Source organism: Osmerus mordax, chromosome 1 (genome assembly GCF_038355195.1).
Source record: "Osmerus mordax isolate fOsmMor3 chromosome 1, fOsmMor3.pri, whole genome shotgun sequence".
Classification (NCBI taxonomy): domain Eukaryota; kingdom Metazoa; phylum Chordata; class Actinopteri; order Osmeriformes; family Osmeridae; genus Osmerus; species Osmerus mordax.
Window position 1 is genome coordinate 22346055 of NC_090050.1, and position 15602 is coordinate 22361656.

At 46.6% G+C, this 15602-nt stretch overlaps 1 protein-coding gene across 1 annotated transcript in view; it reads right to left on the minus strand.

The window, feature by feature from the left end:
* grm7 (glutamate metabotropic receptor 7) overlaps positions 1–15602 on the minus strand; it is a 95325-nt gene that overhangs the window by 30950 nt on the left and 48773 nt on the right. Inside the window, 3 exon segments of the mRNA XM_067253925.1 lie at positions 1806–2006; positions 9177–9314; positions 15268–15422. Of these exon segments, the coding sequence (XP_067110026.1) occupies positions 1806–2006; positions 9177–9314; positions 15268–15422 (494 nt within the window).

The following is a 15602-nucleotide window of genomic DNA, read 5'->3' on the forward strand; positions in this document are numbered from 1 at the left end:
CTCATTTGCAACTTGTCAAAACATCCCCTGTATCATCAGCTCTAACATAATAATCACACCTGCAAAAAAGGGAAAAAAGTCCCTGACAGGCAAAACACATGCAATGTGTTTAACTGGGTAAGTAAGCATTCGTTTAGTGTTTAGATATCATGAGATAAAAGATTCCTAGAAAAATAAATAGTTAAAGCAGCCAGGTGGCCAGAATGACTGTAATCTGACATCTACGTTTATGTCTAACACTAAAAAGGAAAATTAGCGCTTTGAGAAGATGCTAATTGCATAGTGACAGTGTCCCTGAGAACAAGATTGCAAGGTGTCGTCTCTGCTCTTTAATGTATGGTCATTTGGAAAAAAGACCTTGGTGTGTCGTTTGGTTTTAATCTGTAGTATTTTTAGTGCACTCTTCATCACTTTAAATCTTAATCGCTAGAGTAAACTTGATGTGGAGACTGTAGTTTAGGATTTAGTCTGTGACAACATTCCTGTGTGCTTGCCATGACAATGAAGGCGTTTGAATTGTTTTCTAAAGAAAGTGCCTTGAACAATTTTGGGGTTTTATTCCTTTGTGTTTGCCTGCGTTGACATCTGTCTAGATGAATGCATTATGCAGTTTAAGAAGGAACATTCGTACCTATCAATGCACAAACAAGGTGTATTTCAGCTCATAGCTACTGTATTAGGCCACCTGCCACCTGACTCCCGGAGCGGTTAGGGAGTTGGACTTGTAATCTGAAGGTTACCGGTTCGATTCCCGGCTGTGCAAAATGACGTTGTGTCCTTGGGCAAGGCACTTCACCCTACTTGCCTCGGGGGAATGTCCCTGTACTTACTGTAAGTCGCTCTGGATAAGAGCGTCTGCTAAATGACTAAATGTAAATGTAATGTAATGTATTACACCTGTTCCAGAACTGTAGCTGTTTACACATTGTAATCTAGCACAGCTAGAATCTACTGTGACGGGTATCCAGTATTCTTCCTGACATTAGTCATCTTCTCGTTGTCCCAAGACCTCCTCTGTAAACCAGGTGTTTCATCCCTCAGGATAACGAACGTGCTATCTCAGGCCTCCACCTTAGCGGACCGCATGGATTAAGGCAAACAAAGGCACTTTGTGTCCTGTCAGTTGGTCTGTGGTGTGTGTGACATCTTGTCTGAAGAGGCTGCGAACAGAGAGAGTGGTGACGTTCTCCACCTGCGCACGGCCAGGAGCAAGCCTCGGGGAAGACAAGCGCACCAGGCCATCACACTCCACCCAGCTCATGGTTGTCAGGGTTTCCCGCAGACAATGTGTTAGTTAAGGTGGTAGGGTGGGGTTTGCAGTCAGACCGGGTGGGGGTGGGGTGGGGGGGGGGGGCTAGTTAGTGCGATAGACTGATGCGTTCTGCAGAGAAGGGAGACTGGCGTTGGTCACGGTTTGGAATGGAAGGGAGAAAACAGGACAGAGTAACACGGGGGATATCGCTATTTTATTTATTTTTTATGGTTGCGATACATGCGTTGCATAGATGATATTCTATGTTCACTTATCTTTGTCTCAGAATTTTTTTTAAGAATCTTGAAGGTTCTTATAGGGGAACCATGTGTGTGTGGACCTTTATTTAGGTCAGGTAGGGCCCTCTTGGGTTCTAAAGAAATATATAGTTTTTCCCTACAGGGATGACAAATTCAGCATGACGGTATTTTCAGTTCACTTCGCCTAAATGTAGTAAGGTACCATTCTCCATGCACACCGCATCAAAGCTGTCTTCAAATCGAATCTCTCTCCTCCTCTGCCCTGTGATAGCGTGGGGCTCTCTTCCACTCACCGTTGAAGCTGACCGTACGGATGTATTTGAGGAGTTTCTTGCCCCCGGCCAGGTCCATCTCGGGGCAGATGCTCGTGGTGTCAGGACACAGGTCCCTCTGCATGTTGTGGATGGCGTGGGCCATGGCGTACACGGCGTCAATCACAAACTGAACCTTCCCTTCCTGCTCGTACTTGGAGTCCGTCCCTATCCTCTCCTGACCTGGGGAGGGAGAGAGAGAGAGACAGAGTGAGAGACAGAGTGAAAGAGAGAGAGAGAGCGAGAGAGAGAGAGAGAGAGACAGAGTGAGAGAGAGAGAGAGAGAGAGAGAGAAAGAGAGAGAGTAAAGAGAGAGAGCGAGAGGGAAAGGTGGATCGTGTGAGTATATATCAACGCAGACTGGTAAGATCGATTGAGGTGATCCACAGCAGCCCACAGTTGATGAGTTAATCCACATTTTTTACACATCACAAACGTGAACCTACAACGTGAACCACATAAACTCTTTCCCCATCCACAGCCTCAGATCACGTCTCCAGTAGTCTCATGACGTGTGTGATCACATTTGCCTCGCCGGTAGTTTATCTTCAGGTGAAACAGATAAAAAGTCATCTTTTAACCTTTTCTGGAACAAAACTATTACAAGGAAAATGATGATGGTATCTGGGATTAGTACGTCCCTGTAATCTGTGCTGCATATTGGATGGAGCAACATTAGGTCTGTGCTTCTGGTATCACCAGCGTGATTAAGTGGACCCGTAGGATTAAACGGAGGCTTATCTGGACGGACGTTTAATGGCAGACTTATCTACCGTGGTCGTGTCTATGATCTGCCCTCGACGCAGCTATCTCCTACCTTGGCCACCTTGATGAAGCTACAGCAAAGGTCACAGTGCCAGCCCCAGCAACAACGGCTCACAAAATACTCCTGGTTTAGTCAGCTTTATGTTCCTGTTGCCCTTCGCTTCAGTCTCTTATGGTTGTTTATAAAAAATAAACCTTAGGGTAACCTTTCCCTTAGCCCCTGGTGAGGTTCTCGCTAATGAACATCGATGTGAGTGGCATGGAAACGGTGCTCTCCTCCACAGCATGTTCAGTCACCCTTAAAAATAGGTCACGCGTGGGAGTTTGGAGTTACAGTCTACAAGGTACACTGGATTTTCATCTTTCAAGTCTCTGTACTCGGGAGAGAAAGCTCCAGTACGACTGTAGTATGGGCTATTTTGGTTTCAAGCAGCAGCGAGGTATTGTTGCGGAGTCTCTCTCTGGAGGGAAGTGAGAGATGCTTCAACTCCCCTAGCCAAGTCTTGGTGCAGGAACATAATCACTCTAGCAAGGAGAAAGGAAGAGAGGCAGCGTTTAGCTTCCAAGACAAAGGTCAGAGTTCACCGAGAGAATCAAGAAGCTGCCATTGGAAGAAAAATAAAAAAACACAAAAGAAAGGAGACAAAGATTTGAAAAAAAAAAAGAAATAATGCCTTAAAAAATAAATGACAAAAAAATGACTAAATGTAAATAATGCGAGGTTTGGAGAGCAGAGAATCGGCGTCTGTTTTGTTTAGATTTAAACCGTCTGAGGGGAAAGCAGAGAAACACACATCTCCATGGTGATGCCTTGCCTTCCCACATTCCTTTTGATCCCTGCAAACCCCCGACAGGCCTTTCACAGCTAATTAGTTACCGTGGTTTTTGGAAGAGGGGGAATATGAAGAGAAGAGGCCAGGACAGCTAGCCTCTCCTTCCTGCAGCACCAACCACTGTGCTTCTTGGCTTGTAGCCTGATCATCAGGCTAAACACATACATGGTCATTACACACAGGCCTGCACATGCAGTGAACTCGCTGTTCAGACGACAGGGCATCACAATCTCTGTCAGGCCTCATCAGCGCTGCCTGTACGTGTAAGCAGTTCTCATTGGTGCTGAGGAGGGAGCGTGATCTCAACACACACACGCTCATGCATATATGCACACACATACACGCACAACAGGCGCAGACACACAAACAAAAGTACACCCACACTCATACATGCACAGACGCACACACACAGAACTCACGATAGAGCATTACAGAGACAAAAACAAAGACGTACTATTTCCTGCTCTGTGATGTATGGAGAGAGGATGCTGTGTCACACTAATTATCTCAACGCAGTATCGTCAGAACGGGAGGCCGGAGAGATCCGGACACCTGGGAAGCATAGATAAACACAGCTCTGACAGAGCTGCAAGGAGACCATTAGGGGTGGGAATATTTTCATACCTCACGTTTTGATTCGATTTTTGGGGTCACGATTCGATAAAAAATCGATTCACGATTTAAAAAAATAAAAAATAAAAAAATACATATTGGGGAAAATGTGTCCAAACCTTTGACTGGTACTGTATATACATATATATGCAAAAATAAATAAAAAATCATGAAAATCTGAATCGCTAGCAGACTGAATCGCGATTAAAATGTTAATCGATTTTTCCCCCCACCCCTAGAGACCATACAGGCGTGGGTTTACGGGCAAGGCCCGAGCCAACCCGACACCTCTACTGTTCCATTTACTGTACTGCAAAATGTTCTCTGCCCACATCACATTTCTACACAATAACAATAACAGCGTTTCATTGTCAGGTGATTGACGAGAGCTGTTAGGTTTGATGGCCACGCTAGCTTATCAAAGACGCAGCGTTTATTACGGTAATGTTTGTTGTCTCCTGATATGCTGGCTGGGAGATGAAGGATCTCCCGTGGATCTGGAGATGTGATCATATTTCACCGAAACCTCATTATTTTATTTGTTTCTATGATGAGTAAAACGCTTTACATTCGTAAAGAGATAGAAAATAACAATGATTTCCTGTACATTCCACTTCAGTATTACAATTTGACGATCTACTTTGTTGTTTTTTAATATAAATAAATGACTAAATTGAAGGAAAGAGCCTGGATGAAAATAGAATATAGAAAATGTATCTAATCAGTCAGATGGATGAGCGGTTAGGGAATCGGGCTATTAATCAGAAGGTTGCCGGTTCGATTCCTGACCGTTCTAAATGAAGTTGTGTCCTTGAGCAAGGAACACGAACCCTACTTGCCTCGGCGGAATGTCCCTGTACTTACTGTAAGTCGCTCTGGATAAGAGCGTCTGCTAACTGACTAAATGTAAGTCGCTCTGGATAAGAGCGTCTGCTAAATGACTAAATGTAAATGTGATGTAAATCTAATGTTCCTTTCTCATGAAGAAGTTTAGAGTGGGTGAGAGGCTCAGAGGAGAACAGTCCATCGACACCTCTTAATCTTTTCACTCGGTGTGGAAAGGTGCTGCCAACTGCTGGCTGTCAGGCCAGTTAGGGGGGTCAGTCTTGCGGAGAGAGAAGCTCTACTCAGGAAAGGATGGAGAACAGGCTGAAGCAGAGTCTGTTAGGGGTCATTTGGCTGTCTAACAAAAAACTTTTGTACATCCTGATTTGAGCACTGCTAAGGTGCGTACAGTAACTCAGTCTTCCAAAACGTGTCTGAGGTTTTCAGAATCAGAAGGGGTTTTAGTAGGGGACGTGGAGCTAAGCAGCCCTGTGGAGGCCTGACATGTCAGCCTTCACTCAACAGGCACTGATTTTGCCGCCTGTTTTTCCTTTAGAAAGTTGACCCCTTCACCACACGTCTTCCAGTGAGACCGGGACCCCTGCAGGCTCTCTGAGCTGGGTTTTCCACCCACACGGTGGCAGGGCCACACTCAGCCTCGCATCATCACCCCGGGGGCTCCATGACCCTGTGGGAGCAGATTGGCCCCCTGCTGTCTGGGGGCCACAGGGAACCATGGAGCCTTGAAACCACTGAGACACGGAACCAAGGAGACACAGAACCACCGATACAGAGAACCAATTTGCTATAGAACCAAGAAAACACAGAATGAAGAAGACATAGAACCAAGAAAACACAGAATGAAGAAGACATAGAACCAAGGAGACACGAAGGGAGGTCCACCCAAACACAGCCCAGCACCAGGTGTTAGTGCCTGGGGTCAAATACAAAAAGACATCTGCACACCATCTTGATTTGCATATTAAAACATTTTGCATGCTAAAAAAAGGTCTAAGTACCGAAACGTTGCAGAAATCCTGAAAGCAGACACAGACATTTTTTATTTGATGACTTGAAGGTCAGCCAGGCTCTGTACCACATAATGTGTGTGTCTGAGTCCACCGCTTCTCACAGAACATTTGTTGGCAAACCTGCCACCAGTTTATGCCTCTGTTCCTGCTTCCTATAACGTACTGCAGATGCAGGGAGTAGCTTTCCTCTCAGCCAATCAGGACGGGTGATGTGTACCGCCCCACACAGCCTCCCATCCAGGGTACACAACAGCTGCTGTGGCAGGTCGTTAGTAACAGAGAGAACAGTACACACACTCCTGCTGTTGGAACCCAGGGATTGAGAAATGTAAGAGAAAGTTGAAAATAGAGAAAAAGGTTACTCTGAAACTTTTGGGGGAAGATTGGTCATTCCCAAGACTCTTGTTCTCAGACGATCTTTTAAACTAGCTAAGATGGATGGATGGATAAAGTACAAATACTTCATTAATGTACTTAAGTAGATTTTTCTGGTATCAGTACTTTACTTCACTATTTATTATTCAGAATTTTTTTTACTTTCACTCCTTACATTTTTACACAAATATCTCTACTTGCTACTTGTTATACTTTCAAAAAAAAGTTTGGAAAGAAAGTTTGGAAATGTTGAAGAAGAGAATAATCAATGATGTAAAAGAAAATTACATCATTGATGTCTAATTGTTTTTTACTTTCACTCCTTACATCTTCACACAAATGTCTGTACTTTTTTACTTCTGACATTTTCAAGCCAGACTCGTTACTTTAGTTTTAATCTGTATTTGGTAGCATGATCTCTCCTCTCCTCACTGTGTGTGGAAAAATATTTTCAATATATATATTTTTTTATGTTTCAAAACAAAGTTTCTAAGGTTGAAAATATTTTCCAAAAAAACGTTTTGAAAGGTTAAAAAAATAGATTTAGAAAAAAGCCTCATTTGTCAATGACAGAACAACTCGAGTGTGCCTACGACTCATCCAGGTACTAGCAGTGTCTTGCAGCCCTGAATATCCCAGCGATCACGTTCACTAGCTTCACTCAGACACATGCTCCAGGTACTGCAGAGCAGACCCCCCCAACAGCTAGCGCATAGCGTGATCACAAGTGTGTACAAGTCTCTGGAACCTTCTGATCAGACCTAACAAACTCTCATTACTGGGCTATTGCCATGGTATGTGTTACCACGGATACAGCAAACCTTCTGATCTCTCCTACTTTGACCTCTAATCATGTAGGTGCTCCTTCCTTTTGATTATCATCAAATAGAGAAACACAACATGAGACCGTACGTTTTAAACGTATATACATGTACGTTATATATACGTTATATACAACCACACTTCCCTATGGTCCAGGTTGGTCTATTTAACAGGTAACCTCACTGTCTTCTGATATTCCTGCGTGGCCCGGCTCTTTGTAACAGTCTCCTCCAGCCCAGCTCCTTTAATGGGCAGCCTGTGAAGGGAAATGATGGATATCACGAGCTCTCCGCAACTGATGTGGAGACGTGGCCTTTGCGGTACACGCGGATCGTGAGGCAGAGAGAGCGGTAGTACGGCCAAACTGCCAAAGACTAATCATCTCTATGGATTTCATGAATCTTTCAACGATTCAATATACCTGATGAATACCTAATATCCGAGTCTGCGAAATCAAATTTCTGATTGGTGCTTTAATATACACATTGGAACACGGCAAATGAATTGACTGCTGTGCCCACGTAGAAATAATGGTCTTTTTTGAAAGAACACTGCTTGAGAGTTCACAATTGAATATCGGATTTTCTGTAGCACTCTCATTAGGAGCATTTCAAAGCTTAAGTTGTCTGGTTTGCTGTCTTTCTGACTGGTGTGGTACAGTGAGTGTGCGTGTGCGCTGTGAATAACTTTGTACGTGTCTGTGTTGGTTTGGTTGTCTCACTGTTATGACTAATTTGTGTTTGTGTGTCTGTGCGTTCTTGCGGGTATTTGTGTGCGTGCGTGTTTGTGTGTGTATGTGTGTGTGTGTGTGTGTGTGTGCGTATGTTCTCTCCCGTCCAGAGAGCTGCTGGGGTTCCAGGGGGATTCTGAGCCAATCACCCAGAAACAGAGGAGCGAGGATGAACACAGCTCATTCCGTAATTGAAGGCTCTTTTCTAGGGGGAGACTCAAGCTTTTCTCTCTCTTAGCAAAGTAAAGCAGCTTCCTCATCTGCAATGGAAAGCCCCCTCCCTGGGCGGGAGCAGTGTCATGGTGCTGCAGCCATGGGGATACTGAGAGAGAGAGAGAGAGAGACAGAGAGACAGAGAGACAGAGAGACAGAGAGACAGAGAGAGAGAGAGAGAGAGAGAGAGAGAGAGAGAGAGAGAGAGAGAGAGAGAGAGAGAGAGAGAGAGAGAGAGAGAGAGAGAGAGAGAGAGAGAGGGAGAGAGAGAGAGAGAGAGAGAGAGAGAGGAGAGAGGGAGAGAGAGAGAGAGAGAGAGAGAGAGAGAGAGAGAGAGAGAAAGGCTAAGAGAGAGAGGGGGGGGGGGGGCAGGGGACTACAGAGACAACTGAACACAGTACCTACGTCTAGCAGCGATCGATAGTTCCAATAGATGGTGTTCATTAAAGATACTGTGCATGTGTGAATTGTCCAACTAATTGCGGTACAGTATTGACAGTCAGACACATGAGTTTCTGTTCTCGCTTCTTAAAAAGTTACAGTAAAGTTCAAAATCCAAAGTAATGGATGGGCTACACTCAAACACCAGTCACGGTGAAATAATGATGTTCATTATAAGTTTGCAACTGCAGGAAAACCCAAAGTTGTCGACCCACGCATCACATAACTGTCGTTGTGGGTTACATAACCGTTTCATACAGTTCATTCATGAAGAGAATCCTATCTACTAAGCATATAATTGAGAATATCATTCAGTCATTGCAATTCTTGGGGTTAAATAGATCTGAGTGGTGTACCCTCACTTTGGAAAAAGGAAATTAAGGGGAAAAGGAACAGGAAATGAAGGAAAGAGGAACAGGAAATGAAGGAAAGAGGAACAGGAAATTGGAAAGAACCACTTGATTCTGAGAGGCCTATTCTGTCGATGATCGACTATTACGATCAATAAACATCATTGAGTAATTCTCTGATCCTTAACACTGGCTCGTTTGTTGTGGTAGTTCACAGCAAAAAGCTATTTATATAGAATACAGCAATACTGTAAAGTGTCACAACTGTAACAGGAAACAGAAACCTGTAACAGGAAGTAAGAGGAACAGGAAACAAGAACCTGTAACAGGAAGTAAGAGGAACAGGAAACTGGTACCTGTGCACTTCCTGCTTGTGTCCTCCTTCTTGGAGGAACTCATGAGCTTGCAGTTGAAGTTTTCCTCCCAGTACTCTGCAAACCATACGTTCCTGCGGTTGTTCTCTAATGTTCTGGATGTGAAGTAGGCGTCAAAACCTGGAAAGATGGATGAACATTTTAAGTTTCATGTATTTTTCCTTTACCTTTTATTATTTATTATTATGCAGTTTTATGTAACAGTTTTCACAAAACTCTCCGTCCATCTCTACCATGTCTTAAGGCACCATCTTCAACGGTTAAGTTTAAGCCTGCCAAGTTAAGACTCAATGGTACTGTATGTACATATATGTAATATTCAGATTATCTTTCTGTGTTTTCATTTATCGTACGCCTATCTACGAGGGTCTTTTATAAGCTTTGGAAACGGGTTATGCAGAGTAGTAAAGAGATCTTTTGGTCTGAAGTTATAAATAAGTTTTGTCACTCCCCCCCATGCTGCGCTGGCATGGGGGGGGAGTGACAAGGTAGTATTGAGGTGTCCTTGTCATTCACTAATGTCAAAGCCCAGAGCAGGGACATACATATTCATCTCTCCTGGGCTAAATATAGGACCTGACCTGAAGTTTTGCATGAACTGGAACCTCTGCTCAATAAAGCAGTATGTATAAAAAAGTGATGTGGATACGACTTGAAAAGGATCCATTACAGCAAGGAAGCAATTCATTATTCAACAACTTTATGAACTGCAAAGACTTCCAACTCTAGCTCAAAGTGTAGAAAATCATTTTCACAGATCTTCGCCCGTAGGTGCAGCAAGGCTCTGGCTAAAAGAGATGTTTGTGTCGCTGTTACATTCAGCTCGGAGGACTTAGTGCAGTGGGGACAACACGGAGAAGAGATGTTTTAATAATGTGAATATAGCTCTGCTCCGGATGGTTCTACTGTTTTGTTTATGTGTTGACGTGTCTGGTATGGGCCTGGTTGAGGCAGGATGGCCCAAGGTTGCAGAAGGATACCAGCTGAGATGAAGCCGAGCCCAGTGGGAGGGAAAACTGAAGCCATGCAGGGTTCAAGCCCCAAACACATGAGTCAACCAGCACACCTAAATAAAACAAGTCCCGACATCTCAGCTCTAAAGTTTTTTTGTTTTGTTTGTCACACACACGAAAACCTCCTGCCTCCATGATCCAGATCTTTCTCAGGAGCGACCAGGGAAGCCCATCCACCAGCGCATTAGAACAGCCCACACTCCAGCTCTGCTCTGTCACCGTCGCCGTGGGCGATTCTCAGCGACAGGGACTGGAGCACCTGACACAGTAGATACACAATTGGGGTCTTGAAGTGACACTCTGCCTCTCCTCTGTGGTGGGGTGTGGCGTGACGGTGGCGGGGACGCCGGGAGTGTCACGGGAAGGTCAAACGGCGCCCGGCGCCTTCGCCCTCAGGGACAAAGAAGCTAAGACAACAGGCCTCCTCGCCTCAATAATCACAGTGATGCATCGCAACCTCTTCAACGACTGCTGACTCATGCCTGGCTGCCTCTCAGCCCGGCTGCCTCTCAGCCCGGCTGCCTCTCAGCCCGGCTGCCTCTCATCCCGGCTGCCTCTCATCCCGGCTGCCTCTCATCCCGGCTGCCTCTCAGCCCGGCTGCCTCTCAGCCCGGCTGCCTCTCAGCCCGGCTGTCTCTCAGCCCGGCTGCCTCTCAGCCCGGCTGCCTCTCAGCACCTACACACTCCAGAGGAGCACGTCACGGGTCCGTCGAAACAACCATCGCTGGTTACCAGCTTCAACAAGACGCGGTCAACATGTGGTTCATCGACAATAAATGAACCTGCATCCATAAACTGTCAGTGCAACAACTGTTGTTTGTTTTTCGTCTCTCGTATATCAGTCGTATAAAAAACCCCTCTGGGTATTGGCGAGGCAGCTGGACACCTGGAGGAGTGAGCGCAGGACAACAACAGGAGAGACAGGATGGTTAACGGCATTGTTAGGAAGCAGGGGATAAGATTCCCCGGATAGAGAAGAGACGCAGGTTGGGCTGATCGATCGATAAGACACCTCAGGACTGAGAGAAACTAGAAAGTTCTGCCAAAGCTTCTGCATTATGCATGCGCCGGAATTCTGGAAGCTCTTGTCGGGAAGGACACTGCAGACAATTACATTGTGATTCATCGGTGCGATCATTTGTGTGAATGAAGGGTCTGGACGAACGTGTCACTCGCTCATTTAAAGCAGAAATGCTTATGTCATAGAAATGGAACATGGAGATACTTATGTAGTTTATTTTCTCTTCAGTAATGCCATATCTCTCAAGACAAAAAGAGAAAGGGAAGGACAGAGAGAAAGGGAGATAGAGAAAGGAAAAGAGGAATGGAGAGAGTGCAGTATTATTACGGCTAAGGGTATCAAGGTTAGATTGAATACTGCTTTCTTAAAAGAAGAGAAATTTCAGAAACCTACTGTACTAACAAGAACAGAACTCCAAAATGTTTCTACTCCGAGCACAATAACTGTGACTTCAAGCATTGATGAACATGTTTCTGAAAGGGAAGTTGTAGCGGAAATTCAACATTCGGGTGAATGAAAAGTAAGATGAGGAACATTCAAAACAACAATTTGATAAGAATGAATAAACCAAGCAGCAGAAAACAGTAAGGCAAATAAAAAGCCTGGACATCTGACTGCCAAAAACGATTTACATCATGAATGCAATCGTATGCATGAAGATTGTGTCAATATTTCGTAACTGTATTTCCATGTGTGTACACTATGTGTGTACTCTATGTGTGTGTGTGTGTACGTTTGTGTATCTTTCAGTGTGTGCATCTACCACCTTCTTGCATTCTCGAGTTGCGTGTGCCCATATTCCAGCGGGTGGGGGTGGGGGAGATGGTGGTCTGGGGACCGGAAGGCAGCAGGCAGCCCCGAGCGTGGAGGCCAGCCAAAGCCCCCAGAACCCCCCCTGCTGCAGGACACCATGTAAGGAACAACAAGCAGCCAAACAAACAGGCCCTGCTGGAGATCACAGCGGACCCAAGTCCCAAGCTGTGACTCCAACGGACGAACGAAACCTCGACTAGCGAGCGGGAAGAATCCAGCTGGAAGCAGGATAGCAGACGGCTTTCTACTCCTCCGCCCTCGTTAAAAGATCCAACCTCTACGCCCGTTTGAAAGGGTCGCTGATTCAAAGAGAAATCAAGGTGTTCTGTGATGTCGGGAGACGAAACATGATCACCTCTGATTTCAGTCTGCGATGAAGGTGAAACTCATAAGTGATCACCGCGCAGGGAGCGAGAATACTGAAGACATATGAGAGGAGGAAGGAGGACTGGGGGGGGGCATGAGTGAAAAGATAATGAGGATATAAGAAAGAAGATTGGGGTTGAGATGGGTGTGTGTGAGCTGAGCTAAAGCCTCGTTATGTGATCCGCGTCTGGGCTGGAGCTTCTCCACTCTTCCATCTCCCTCACCCTCGCTCTACTCCGTCTCCCTCACCCTCGCTCTCCTCCATCTCCCTCACCCTCGCTCTCCTCCATCTCCCTCACCCTCGCTCTACTCCATCTCCCTCACCCTCGCTCTCCTCCATCTCCCTCACTCTCCTCCATCTCCCTCACCCTCGCTCTCCTCCATCTCCCTCACCCTCGCTCTACTCCATCTCCCTCACCCTCGCTCTCCTCCATCTCCCTCACCCTCGCTCTCCTCCATCTCGGTCACCCTCGCTCTCCTCCATCTCCCTCACCCTCGCTCTCCTCCATCTCCCTCACCCTCGCTCTCCTCCATCTCCCTCACCCTCGCTCTCCTCCATCTCCCTCACCCTCGCTCTCCTCCATCTCCCTCACCCTCGCTCTCCGTCACGGGGGAGATGCAAGCTGACAGGCTGACAGGCTGACAGGCTTCAAGGGACGGCTCAGACTGAGCTTGTTAACTGGTACATAAGCAGTCAGAGCACTGACAACCAATCAACCAGAGAATGAGAGCAGAAAAAAATAAAATAACCACCTCCCCAGACCTGCAAGGACCCTCAAGAATAGAGCAGCATGAGAAGCAATGGATCATATTTGATTCAATAACAGAGAAATGTGTGATAGGGAAGAAGGATTTTATATATTTATTTATGTATTATTGGGCTTTGTGGAGCTGCAGGGACATGAGTGAGAAAGTCATCCGTCCATCACTTCAGATATGAGTCATGTTTTAAACATGGACCGAAAGATTAAACTCAATCCGTGCCCATCTACTGTCCTCTCACACACACACACCTACACACATGCACCAACACACACACACAACAAACAGAAACACACAACACACCAGTACCAACCCTGTATTTGCACTAAAACAAAGAGCTGCTGTTGTCAGATGGGTAGTCAGGTGGCTGAGTGGTTAGGGAATCGGGCTACTAATCAAAAGGTTGCCGGTTCGATTTCCAGCTGTGCCAAATGACGTTGTGTCCTTGGGCAAGTCACTTCACCCTACTTGCCTACTTACTGTAAGTCGCTCTGGATAAGAGCGTCTGCTAAATGACTAAATGTTGTGTGCGTCTCCCAGGAGGTCTGTGTGTGCGGCTTAGGGAAAGCAGGCATCTACTGAATATAAGCGCAACACACCAGTTCAAGCTCGTATTGATCCGAAGGACCATGTTGAATGGTTAAAGGCATGGCACTATGTCACTTTCAACTCCAGTTGCTGCATTGTGTCAGTATCATACCTGGTCACCCTGGTCACAAGTCCTGCCTTGGTCACCGGGGTAGGTGAGTGGCGAGAGAGGGTTTTTGTGGCAGCTGTGGTGGTCATGAAGCGTAACAAGCAGGCATGAAGCTTTTTGTTGTTGGCGTAATTGACTTTGCATGTGGCTTTAACTCAGCAGGGTCCACCAGCAGGAGGTGGACAGCCATACTGACACCACAGCCTGCAGAGCTGATCAACCTGACTCTCTCTCCCTGCCTCCTTACCTCCAAATAACTCTGTGTCTTTAGATCCAATTCTGTCAGTCTGTCTCTCTCTTTTTATTCTCTGTCTCAATCTATATCTTTGTGTTCGAGCTCCCTGCCTCCCCTCTCTCTCTCTCTCTCTCTCTCTCTCTCTCTCTCTCTCTCTCTCTCTCTCTCTCTCTCTCTCTCTCTCTCTCTCTCTCTCTCTCTCTCTCTCTCTCTCTCTCTCTCTCTCTCTCTCTCTCTCTCTCTCTCTCTCTCTCTCTCTCTCTCTCTCTCTCTGCCTCTCTCTCTCTCTGCCTCTCTCTCTCTCTGAGTCTTTAGATCAAATTGTCTCTCCACCCTCTCTCTTTCCCTCTCCCCCTCCCTCACTCATTGGCTCAACCTCAAATTCGAAATCCTTCACTCCCAATATCTCTTTTCAGCTCAAACTCTGTATTTCTCCCTCCCTCCCCCTCCCTCTCTCTTTCCTCTTCTCTCCTCAATGAGCCGGGCTCCTCATCGCACACCCATCCCCGCCCCTCCTTTCTCCCCCCGAGGTCAGGGAAGAGGGAACATAAATGATGAGCCAATAAAGAGGCCAGTATCCCAGACAGGCTCTGAGGGGCGGCTCTATTAGCATGCCACCTGTGGGTCTCCCACAGCCAATAATGAGAAGCAGTCAGCAAGCCAGCCCCCGCTGCCAGCCAGCCAGCTAATCAACCAGTCAGCCAGCTAACAGCTAAGCCAGTCGGCTGACTGTCAGTCGTTCAGTCATCAAGCCCCAGTCATCCAGCCAGTTAACCAGTCAGCCCTTCTAATACAGCCCGTTCCCCACCCCCGTCACCTAGTCAGCCATCCAGCCAATCAGCCAGCCAGCCCGCTGTTCAATCACTCAGAGAGTCAGTCGGCCAGGCAGCCCAGGGTCACTCCGGCAGAGTTTACCAGCCAGTCTGAAGGTCTCACTTTCCTGGGTTCTGCAGTGCACTGACAGTTATGCACCAGGGCATACGGACAGTGTCTGAGGCGATGAGCAGAGGCACTAAGTGGTCATGAAAAGAGAGACTGACCCCCTGCTGTGACAGAGAGCTGGATGGGTACAACAGCAGGACATCACTGACTCGGCTGGTCTTGCTACGGAGGCAGACTGGGCAGGGAGTCCCTCAGCGTGGGAGCACCGTGGGAGGCAGACCTACCAGGGATGGGGGTTCTCTTGGGGAGGATGGTCACAGCGCCAATGGCGGCATCCTCCAGCCCGTGGATGGGACTGTTCTTGGCCCCCCAGCTGTCCGAGCCGATCCACACGAAGTGACCCACTTGGTCCGCTCGTTTACTGGCATTCAGCACACCCCTGTTGATAGACACACACACACACATTGAGTGCCCTTACAGTCAGACCCGCTGGGTGATGAGAAAAGGGATTATAAACAGTATCAATGTGAATAGGCACACACACACACACACACACACACAGAGAAGAACACACACTTAAGTGGCACATGCTATTTCTTTGCAGCTGAAGAGTACCCAG